The sequence below is a fragment of the Ictalurus furcatus genome, chromosome 10 (genome assembly GCF_023375685.1).
Source record: "Ictalurus furcatus strain D&B chromosome 10, Billie_1.0, whole genome shotgun sequence".
NCBI lineage: Eukaryota > Metazoa > Chordata > Actinopteri > Siluriformes > Ictaluridae > Ictalurus > Ictalurus furcatus.
The window spans coordinates 1,840,296-1,852,206 of NC_071264.1; the positions used below are offsets into that span (position 1 = coordinate 1,840,296).

An 11,911-nucleotide genomic window follows, 5' to 3' on the forward strand; every position below is an offset into this window, starting at 1 on the left:
GCCATGCTGAACGAACACATGCCGCACGTGGTCTTGGATGGCCTCAATAAGGTGTGTGAGTGTGGGTGTGTGTGTGTGTGCACTTTTTTTGTCTGCCACGCTGCTACTGGTGACTGTTGCAGTTCTCCTTTGGTGTAACTGAATAAACTGAAGCGCTCAAAGACTCTCCCCACACACACACACACACACACACGCGCGCGCACACGCACACGCTGACTGTCAGCAGATCTACGATTCATTTTATTCGGATAAACTCCAGACTGTGCAGTTATACAAAAATAATGCACAAATAATCTACGAGTTGTATAATCATCATACAGAAACACTCTGTGTGGAATAACGTGGTGTAAATAAGGGTCAGCTCTCTTGCTATTTAATGAGTTTGACTCCAAAACAATGGATTTGATGTTCTGAAAAATGGGAATAGGAGCTTATTGGTGTTGCAGAGCTCTGGTGAGCTTGTGTGTGTGTGTGTGTGTGTGTTAAACTTTCTGTATGTTTCCATCAAAATGTCCTTGGTTGTGTCCCTGACCAAATACTACCATAATAAATAGTAGTAGGAACTGTAGTTAAAGCGATATGTGTACACACTAACCAGACTAAGGAAAGGAGGCGTGGCCACTCTGTAAGTCAGTCTAAGGAAAGGAGGCGTGGCCTCTCTGTAAATCAGTCTAAGGAAAGGGGGCGTGGCCTCTCTGTGAGTCAGTGTAAGGAAAGGAGGCGTGGCCTCTCTGTAAATCAGTCTAAGGAAAGGAGGCGTGGCCTCTCTGTGAGTCAGTGTAAGGAAAGGAGGCGTGGCCTCTCTGTAAGTCAGGCTAAGGAAAGGAGGCATGGCCTCTCTGAGTCAGTGTAAGGAAAGTAGGCGTGGCCTCTCTGTGAGTCAGTGTAAGGAAAGGAGGCGTGGCCTCTCTGTAAGTCAGGCTAAGGAAAGGAGGCATGGCCTCTCTGTGAGTCAGTGTAAGGAAAGTAGGCGTGGCCTCTCTGTAAGTCAGTCTAAGGAAAGTAGGCAAGTTTAATCTGTTTTCCGACTCCAGCATTCAGTTATCTGACATGAGACAGTGGAACAATGGGACAGTGAGACAGTGAGAGTGGGACAGTGAGACAGTGAGAAGGGACAGTGGGAGTGGGACTGAGGGACAGTGAGACAGTGGGGGTGGGACAATGAGAGTCGGACCGTGAGACAATGATAGTGGAACAGTGAGACAGTGGGAGTGAGACAGTGAGTGGGACAGTGAGACAGTGGGAGTGGGACAGTGAGACAGTGGGAGTAGGACAGTGAGAGTGGGAGTGAGACGGTGAGAGTGAGACAGTGAGACAGTGGGAGTGGGACAGTGAGAGTGGGAGTGAGACGGTGAGAGTGAGACAGTGGGAGTGGGACAGTGGGAGGGGGACAGTGAGAGTGGGAGTGAGACGGTGAGAGTGAGACGGTGAGAGTGAGACAGTGGGAGGGGGACAGTGAGACAGTGGAAGTGAGACGGTGGGAGTGGGACAGTGAGACAGTGGGAGTGGGACAGTGAGAGTGGGAGTGAGATGGTGAGAGTGAGACAGTGGGAGTGGGACAGTGAAGACTCGGCATATGTTATTTTCACACACTTAGCACTGCCTGTAGACGTTTTTCCTGTGTGCAGGTTGTTGGCTGCAGTGTGCTGCTAGTAATGAACTCCTCATGCTCAGTATTACGTTTCGGTTATATTTATTGGGTTACTCGTGTTGTACGAGAATGCTGAAGCACGCAGTATCACATCAAAACAACTGTACAGCGTATACAGGGTATTGCACTGAAATGTTGGCTGCTTGAGATGTTCCTTTCGCACTGTGATCGCGTATTAACGTGAGCATCGCGTTGCTTCGGACGGAGAGCTACAAACTTTTATATGCATTATCTTTTGTTTGACTGCACTTGAGAAGTCCTTGTGTTTCATTTCAGGCTCTGTGCAAATTCAAAAACCAGGCTGAAGGCAAACACACTTTTGTCTGCTGATTTGTTGCTGATGGAAGGTTTCAGAGCTCTCTCTCCGTCTCTCTCTCTCTGTCTCTCTCCCTCTCGGTGGTGTGGACTTCTCCTTGGCTCCTACAGCTTCTTCTTGACCGTCTCTTCCTGAGCTTTTATTGTGGGTCTCCGTGTGTGTGTGTGTATATGTGTGTGTGTGTGCGCTCGTTCGTCCTTGTGTCTTGTCGACGTCCGATAGTAAGTAACATATACTTTGGTATTTTTTTCCAGGTGCTGGAAAACCCGTTTTACCTTTCAGAGCGGTTTGCCGACGTGGACGAGGAGACTTGTGCTCCGGTGTCGATTTTTGTCGATCAAACTCCTCCAGATTCCCCCCTCACCCCTCTGCTCTCCCATGACTCGTTTGCTTTCGATCTCTCCCTTGTCCCCTCGGCCGACTCCCTGCCAGTCGGACAACCTCCCCTGCAGCAGCAGCAGCAAGAAAGTTCGCCGCTGCTCGACACCACCACCGTTACTCCATCAGAACCGACGCCAACACCTCCAACATCTCCAACCTCATCGGCCTCTCCTTCAGCTTCCGTAGAGCTAATCAGCGGTCTGAATTAATCTGATATAAGAACGCTGAAGGAGAGGTCTGACCGAAACCTTTGCACCGGCTGATGTTTGGGGTCCGAAAGCTGCTTCTTTTGTTTGACGAAGTAGTAAACGCTAGACGCCAAACAGTGTTAGCTGAACCATTCCATTAACGCTCTGCTCTTCCAGGGAATATTCCAGCTGTTTGGCGTAACAAATACCTTCGATAAATCAGCGTTAAATACCTAGCTGGCGCAAGAACGTTTTCCAAGTCGCCCGTATGTGTGGTATGGTATACCAAGCGCGTACTAATGAGTACGTTAGATCGTCATAGCAACCACGAACGCTCCGTTGCAGCCGCCAAGTGCTCGGCTGGCTAGCATCAATTGTGTGTTCACAGCAGCGTAGCCGCGGAGAGGCTGCGCTCTTCCTCGCTTCACTATGAATGGAACTTGCGTTAGCCCCCGAGCACCAACGGATCCGATTGCCTCTGATATGCTACTCGACAGATCGAGTCCATTAGCCACAAGATCTCCACCCAGTGAAATCTAGTTTGCTCGTTCGAGATCGCTTCCCAAGACGTTTAACCTTTTCTGTTATGCCTCCATCGGACGCTATACATACTTACACGCTGTTTATCAGGTACGACGGCCTTGTAACGGCACATTTATCAGATCAGTGAACAGACCCCTTCGAGTTGATGCGCGGGGTATATAGCGTTGTGCGTTGCAGCTGATCCTCAGCGATCCGTGTGTTTCTTTCACTCCAGGTTCTAACCCTCTTTTTTACTCTCACGTCTCAAGTTTTTCAAGTGTTTACACTGGCTGTAGTGTGTGCGTATGCTACTGATTAAACACCTGCAGTGAAAAGCTGAGTCATGTATTACACAGTCTGTCACGTTAGTATTCCACCATAAACACACACACACACACACCAATCTGAAAAGGTATTTTGTTTTCATAAAACTGGCCCTGAGTGGTCATGTCCAGTATACAATGTTGTATTTATACAATCAAGACATTCTTTCCAGGTAACATCTCCGATACAGACCGGTCTGCGCTCCCAGCAAAGCGTCCGTCAGGATGAATAGTGTTGAAATGATATATTTTGCCTCCTCATAACTCACGTTATCACTCCGTGTCACCGTTTCTTCTTCTCTATGGTTTATCAGTATAGGCCTTAAACTATTTTATGGTTGTTGCCATGGTTACATAGCGTCGGTTACATTGTGCAGCCAATCGGCGCTTATTTATCTTGTCCGTGGTTACACACCAGTGTTTTTTTTTAAAATAAAGAATAATCTTTATTGGTTTGATTCAATAGATCTAGAACTGTATTTCAATATAAACGTGCTCAGCTTGCTTAGTTGTATACACATATATATACATATATATATATGTGTGTGTGTGTATATGTGTGTGTGGTGATCATATATAACATTCAGCTAATGCTAAATACACCTGTTTACTCAACCTGTAACACAAGCATGGAGTGTTATTTAGTGTCATTTTATTTTACTCGTGTTAGTGGTGTTTTATTTTTGCATTGTATAAACTTATTATATGTCCATGTTATATTTCTTTAGTTTTTTTTTTTCCCCCCATTTTGTTAACCTTCTTACCACATTTCATTTATATATGTATTCATCCGTTGTTTGTTCAACATGTTTTAATCTCACTAATAAACGAACCAACGGCATTTCATGCTCACCGGTTGTGTGACCGCAGTGGATGTGTTTTCATTCAGTACGGGACTTCCGTAATAACGTTTTTCTCAGTAACGCCTCACGGTACGTTATGTTATGTTATGTTATTCGGCGTTTCTATGATTGCAGTGCGTTCGGTACGTTGTTAACGGCGTGTATAAGACGGGTTTATTTGAACGGACCAAGGTGATGATAAGAGCAGACTGGGAATGTATAAAACGCTATTAAACCGCGACGGCGTACAAATGAGCTTCGAAATGAATCTAACCGGAGTCTCATGTCTCGCCGATTTACAGTGCTGCACAAACGGTCCTAGTTGTAATTATCACACGAGCAAATTAATTGAGCAAGATGGCTTCCACGCTCATTATTCAGCAGCACACAGAATAGCATTTGATCCAGAGCGTCCTCTTATTAACACTTTGCTTAACGACGCCGACGAGACACCGAACAGAGGTTAAAATAAATCGTAGCGCGTTGTCTATTTTCTTACACTTTTTTTATTTTGGTATTGCGAAATCATCGAATGAATAAAATAACCCAGAATGTGTGCGACGCGCTCTCCTGGAAATAAAGACGTGGACATGATTTGAAGGATAAGCAGACCGAGCGGTCAGCTGTTTCACATACGGAGAAGTGTTGGGTCGTACTTATATCCAGATTTAATCCTGCTCCGCTCAGACGCAATCTCTCTGATTAAGATCGCATGTCTTAAAAACGTTTCATGGACTTCACATACAAAGTGCGTATACAAACTATTCACCTATCAGCGATGTTTCCTGATGATCTTATTCGTATATGCGCGCATCTTTCCAACAGCTAATTTTCGGCTTGTTCCTTATACAGCTCTCCTTTCCCTTCCACCTTCTCCATCTTACTTTCAGGTTTTGGAAAACTACAATAAGGGCAAGACGGCTCTTCTGTCTGCTGCTAAAATCATGGTTAGCCCGACGGAAGTGGACCTGAACGCTGAGACCTACTTCCACGGAGTCTCCAACTCCCACGAGCCCACGCCACAAACCCAACACCGCAGAAACAGCAGCGTCCGGTGAGCTCTGCTAGTGCACCTACAGGCGTGTACACTCGAACGTATACCTCAATCAAACCGAATCAGCTTCGTTATCATAATAATCAGACTCTGAACAATTAAAGTGTCATATAATTAACTCGGGGATAAATAAATCCTGGAGTTCATTAAAGAACTAACAGCGTTGTGAAGACCAAGGGGCTATCAAAAGAAGTCCGGGACAAAGTTCTGGAAAACGATCAATTACGGTTTGGTTATAAAATAATATAGGGGAAAAGATACAGCTCGGCTTAGAGGAGCCCATCAATCAAAAGTCAATGACTGGGTAAAGAGGGGATTAGTCAGAGAACCAGATGGTGCTACCACCACCATGCTTCACTGTATGGATGGCATTCTTGGGATGATATCCAGGTGTCCTGTGAGTCCTGTGAGGGAGTTTATGTTTCCTTGCCACTGTTCTGGGATCTAAATTCATATACAGATTGGTGTAGAAGCTGGTTAATGACGACGTCCTTTGTTAAAAGCGCTAAAGACAATTGTATAGAATTACCCTATTACCCTATCAATACCCTTCATCAGTGTCAGGTTCTGTCCAGGGCAACGCTGTAAACGGGATATTTTTGCTTGGTGTTTGGTTTCCGCAGTAACACCGAGTATTTAAACACCCCAGCATGGTACACTCACACCGTCTCAGTGTCACCGCTCTGAGGATTATCCATCACCCTACTAATTATCTGCTGTGGGGGTTTTTTTTACTCCCTGACAATACTGAACTGCAGTAAGCAGTTACCTACCTACATCCAACTCCAGAATTATTGGTACCCTTGGTCAAGATCAGTAAAAACAGATTAAAAAAGTCTCGGAGGGTAATTTGTTGAAACAAAACCACATGGCACAATTGCTGGCACTTGTAAAAATGTGTACGGACAAAATGTAACTGGAGCATCTTCCCATTCATATTTTACTTGTCTATGAGTTTTATGAACTCTTAAACAGTCATCCATGACTTCTTGTTTCACTGGGAAATAAATAAGAGCTGACCCAGAGGTCAAATTCTCGTTCAACAACACGTGGAGTGAAATGAAGTAAAAGTGTGTTGACCTTCATAAATCAGACAGTGGCTATAAAAAAAAAAAACTTTAAAAAAAATATCCGTATTCACTTTAAAGGCACAGTGAAGAGGATGGTTAGAGAGGCGAGTGTTTCTCCAAGGATCAGAGTTGGAGATTGGCTGAAACTGGTGGGTCACCATGTCTCAACATCTACAATCAATCCTCAATCTCCATGCCAACAAACTATTCACAAGTCATGCCAAAAGGAAGCCTTGTCTTACATCTAATCACAATTGTAAGCACCTGGGCTTTGCTAGATGCTACTAGGACTTTGACTGGAATCTGGGTTCTGTGATCAGATGAGATAAAATAGAGGGTTTTTTTTGGCAAATATTCAGGGTGAATTTGGCATAAATAAGACGGTTATACAGAGGGGAAAAAAACAACCCCAAAACAATCCTCACTGTTAAGGATGGTGGAGGTTATGTAATGCTGTGAGGTTGTGTTTTTCCTACAAAGGCCCTGGGAACCTTGTTAGGATGCATGGCTGTATTATAGACTCTGGAATTTAAAATTAAAATTTCAAACATACATGACACAACACTCACAGCATACGGATTTACGACCCGAGAGCATTTCTGTATTAAAGAGTCCATTCCTATTATGTTGGGAGGGAGGTTGCTCAAAGTAGTAAGTGCAGTGGTGCCAATGATGATGATGATGAGTCTTTATTGGTCACATATAAATTACAGCACAGTGAAATTCTTTTTTCTTCACGTCAGGAAGTTGGGGTCAGAGCGCAGGGTCAGCCATGATACGGCGCCCCTGGAGCAGAGAGGGTTAAGGGCCTTGCTCTAGGACTCAACAGCAGCAGCTTGGCAGTGCTGGGGCTTGAACCCCCTTAACCGTCAAGCCACCACCGCAAAACACATGTGGCTTGTTAAAAAAACAACAACAATACATTACTTGATAAGAAGATTGTTTAAATTTACACCAAGGGTGCCAATAAATATGGAGCTGACTATATGCCTGTATATTGAACTGGCTGGAATAAAACCCATTTCTGATGTTGGTTATGTAGTATACGATGTAGCGTAACGTAGTACGAAGTATAAATGATTTATTGAGATTTCACTGGTGCACAAAGCTAGAGGAGTTTATAATGTTCTATTTATTTGGATTTAGGGAAATTAGGCCTAATGTGAACACATGATCTGTCTCATCTTAACCATGGGCCCTGTCCTCTCTCACTCATGCACACTACAGAGGAAGCACGTATGGTACTATCCAGTTTCCCCCTCGGCCCCTGATATATACTGATATAGAAGCACAGCGTAGATTAAGTCCTTTCGCATCAACTTTAACCCGCATTTCCCTCTTCCTCCTTCTACCTTCCTATCCGTGTGTTTTTCCATGCATCTTAATTTCTTTCTATCTTCTTCACCAATGTCTTTTAATTCAACCTTTTTTTTTTTGCTTTTTATCCCTCGTATTCCTTCCCCATCTCATCGCAATCACCTTTACATTATACCATTGTCCTTTTCCCTTATACTTTGATACTCTTGATTTTCAACCTTTTCTATATTTTTCTATATGTTTCTATATATCTATCGCTTTTGCTCTCCCCCCCCCCCTTTTTGTCCCCTTCATCCTCTTCCGTAGCTCCTGCGCTCGCTCCGAGATCTCTCTGGATGGTTTTTCGGAGTGCCCTCCTCCAGCCGTGCCTGTGGTGCTGATGGGTGCGCGTGAGCGTTTGGCCCTGGAGCTGCGGGAGCGAAAGGCGCCGCTGGCTGTGATGGAAAGCCTTTCGGATGTCGACTCTGTCTACAGCATGGACTCTCGGCGTTCCTCGGCTGCTTTCAGAGGCTCGCCGTGTCTTGGGACGCTCCCTTTCCCCCTTGACGCCCCGATTCCTGAGGAGAATCCATCCCTGAGTTCACGTACCGAGCTGATTCAGGCCTCACCTGAGCGAGAACTTATGGGCCAAACCGGGCCCTGCTGCCCCACACCACCAGAACACGCTTTACCTCCCAATCAAAGCCACAGCCTCTCTCCGGAACTTGTGGTACCTTCTAATCAAGGCCGTTCCCTCTCTCAAACCAACCGTGGTGGCCATTTTCCCCGGTTTACGCCAAAACATATCGGTGAGGGCCAGCAAAAGGCACTCTTGCGCACTAAATCAGAGACTTTTGAAGTGTTTCAGAGGTCTAACAGCAAGGACTTAAGTCCTGTGGCCCCCTGGACTGGCATTATACGGGAGGAATGCAGCGAGAATCCAAAAAATGAAGGTGTGAAGAAAGAGGAGAAGGGTACAAAAGCGGTCAGAGTGGCACCGCTGTCCAATGGGAACACCAGTCAGGCAGTGCTGGAATTTGCTCAGTATCTAGATTCCCTCTTCAAGCTAGACGGAAGCGACTCTCTGCCTCCGGACAATTCTGACGCTGAATCCGAATCGGGACGGGGCTCTTCGGTTCAGACGGAAGAACAGCGCATGGAGGACTTGGACAGCGAGCAGCAGCTACTGGCCAGAGCCACGCTCGAGCCCAATCTCGTCCCTAAGCCTCCTCGAACCTTCGCCGGCTCCGCTGAACCCTCATCCGGCATCTCTCTCTCTCCATCCTTCCCTTTATCCTCGTCCGGAGAGATAAACGACCTCTCACCCGGCAATCACGCCGTGCTACGGACTTCCTCTGCTTCTCCTTATGCCGAAGAAAACACGTTATCATCCATAGTGTAGTGAGACGTGGACTTCAGGAAATAAGCTTGTTTTTTTTTGTTGTTTTTTTTTGGTGTCTGTATATTTCACGTCCCGGTTTTACCCTCTTTAGCTCCTTCCCAACCTGTAAGTGGTGGCATGGGGGAATTTTATCTTCGCTTTAAAAAGATGCATGCGTAGCAACCTGTTCAAGACGCCCAGGCCGAGAGCGTGGACTCGCCGGAAGCGTTTCTGAAAACCTCATTTTGTACCATCCTTGGACGTTTATACACTGAACGTGGCCAACGCTCGCTGGTACGACAACGGATTTACCGAGATCAAGGAGACGACGTCGTGTTGTAAGGGAAGAAGCTTCACACAAAAATAACCCTCATCGAGTCCGACCTTATGTTTACATTTACGTTAACGATGCGTGTATAAAGATTTGCTGGTTCGGACGGCGGAAAGGCGATGGGCGGATCCAGACTTCCGTAGAGGTTTGCCGATTGAGTGACATTTCCTCAGGTCTTTTAAGAACGGAGATGAAAGGAAGATTCTGATTTCTACGTTACACTTTTCAGAATTGAAGGCTGCGTGACGTGTTTTATTGAGCATGTGCGACACTCAAGATCATGCCCTTTGGAGTGTAGGGGCCTTTTTTTTATTATTATTATTATTATTATTATTATTATTATTTACAATTACGTTTTGGTGTGCATGAGAAAATAACGAATGCTTATTTATAACTTTTTGACTTTTTGTTGTTGTTGTCAATATTACCCTGCCAAATATGTGTAAGAAATGACCTTTGAACAAAAAAATATATATATACATGGATTTATTGGTATTTTTTTCCCCCACATATATTTTGCCATATAAATCCACTGACATGGGGCATGTACACCAATCACAAAGTTACAGAATTTTTTTTTCTATTTCAGGAGTCACAATTCAAGAACACGTAGCAGTAACTGGTCTTTCTAGGGACGCTCTCTCTCTCACACACATATCTGCATTTTTATCATTTCTACTGCTGTTGCTATGACTATATTACATTTCTCGGTGGTTTAACTTTATGATGAATATTTTAGTAACTGTTACAGTGTGACTTGCCTTTTTCTATTTTTTCTGAATTAAGTGTTTTTCAGTTTTCTTTCTTTTTTTCTTTCTTTCTTAAAATAGCAGGAGTTCATCTCGTGTCTGTAGGAAAAGTACAGCAGTGGGACACACACCGGGTGCTGAAATACTCACACGTGTTAGTCCTAGGTAGTTGACGGAGTGCACTGAAATGACTGTTCCTGCAGTGCTAAACATTCTGGAAAGAAGTAAAGTTAAATATGATCAGAAAACAGAATTATGGGATTGCCTGGTTCGAGGATGACGCCTGATTCAACCTTATCTCCAGAGTACAGACATGCTGCCTGAAAATCCTGCCTACCTGTGCATGCTTTCTGCAATGACCCTGATAACCATAATTGTGCACTTTGAACATCAGTAGTCATTGTATAACCATCTGGCAGCATATGCCTAGCAATTACAACCTGTACCTTAAAGGTCAGGACAGTTTCCCCTTCCCTCAGTGATACAGATTTCACAGTGATGATACTGAACAAATTCTCACCTCTGCCAAGTTCGTCCGTGCCCTCAGGGTCCACTGCTGTACCCCCCCCCCCCCCCCTAGTGATTGTGAATAGCTGTCTTTTTCCCCCCACGTGATTATTTTATGCCAGTAAGTAAATCCCATCTCGTTTTTTTCAGTCTAAACTAAACAATTGAAGTAAATACTTGACTTGGGGAGATCATAAAGAAAAATGGCTGTGTCCTGTACCATAGTGATGACTTTATCTGAAATCTATAGCTATATGGAGTGTATATATATATATTATAAATAGCGGTTTGGGGGAGGGGGTGGATTTTATCTGTGCGTATATGCTGATTTATTAAAAGAATCAGTAATAGTAGCCACTGATCTTCATGAAGATACGCATTTCTTTTTATTGTTGCCAGATAACTCTTGCCAGTCCTTACTTTTCATCATGAATGAGAATGTATTAAAAACCTGCCTGCACACACACACACACACACACACACACAAAGTACCTTGCCTGTAAAAGAATAAAACGATACAGATTTCAGACATTTTTCTGCTGTCTTGCTCTCTTATTGATTAATTTGTTCATTCATTCTTTGTTTTTTTTTTACTCGCCATCTTCACATAGTGCACCTGGTGCCATCTCTTCCCCAGCTAAGCGACGCACACACACCCGTCCTCCACATGATGTAAAAGAAAACGTGATTCATCAGACCAGGCCACCTTCTTCTATTACTCCATGGTCCAGTTCTGATGCTCACGTGCCCATTGTAGGAGATTTCGGTGGTGTACAGGGGGTCAGCATGGACACTCTGACCGCTCTGCTCCAGCAAGCTGTGATGCTCTGTGTGGTCTGTCTCCTTTCTATCAGAGCCAGCATGAACTTTTTCAGCAATTTGTGCTACAGAAGCTCTTCTGTGGGATCGGACCAGACGGGTTAGCCTTCGCTTAACACGTGGATCAGTGAGCCTTGGGAGTCCATGACCCTGTCGCTGGTTCACTAATTGACCTTCATTGTTCCACTGTTGGTAGGTAACCACTGCATACTGGGAACACCCCACAACACCTGCTGTTCTGGAGAACCTCTGACCCAGCTGTCTAACCATCACAAGTTGGCCCTTGTCAAAGTCGCTAAGATCCTTACACTTGCCCATTTTTCCTGCTTCCAACACGTCAACTTCGAGAACTGACTGTTCACCTGCTGCCTAATAAATATATCCCACCCCCTGACAGGTACCACTGTAATGAGATAATCAGCATTATTCATGTCACCTGTCAATGGTTTTAATGTTACGTCTTATCGGTGTATATATATAC

The 11,911-nt window shown here is 44.7% G+C and overlaps 1 protein-coding gene across 2 annotated transcripts in view; it reads left to right on the forward strand.

The window, feature by feature from the left end:
- dagla (diacylglycerol lipase, alpha) overlaps nt 1–11,014 on the forward strand; it is a 34,646-nt gene extending 23,632 nt beyond the window's left edge. For both annotated transcript variants that reach the window (XM_053634265.1, XM_053634266.1), the window contains exons 19-21: nt 1–51; nt 5,114–5,277; nt 7,971–11,014. The exon at nt 1–51 is cut by the window's left edge and continues 76 nt beyond it. In XM_053634265.1, the coding sequence (XP_053490240.1) occupies nt 1–51; nt 5,114–5,277; nt 7,971–9,045 (1,290 nt within the window). In that variant the 3' untranslated portion in view covers nt 9,046–11,014. The remainder of the gene's footprint in view (nt 52–5,113; nt 5,278–7,970) is intronic.
- The last annotated feature ends 897 nt before the right edge of the window (nt 11,015–11,911 follow it).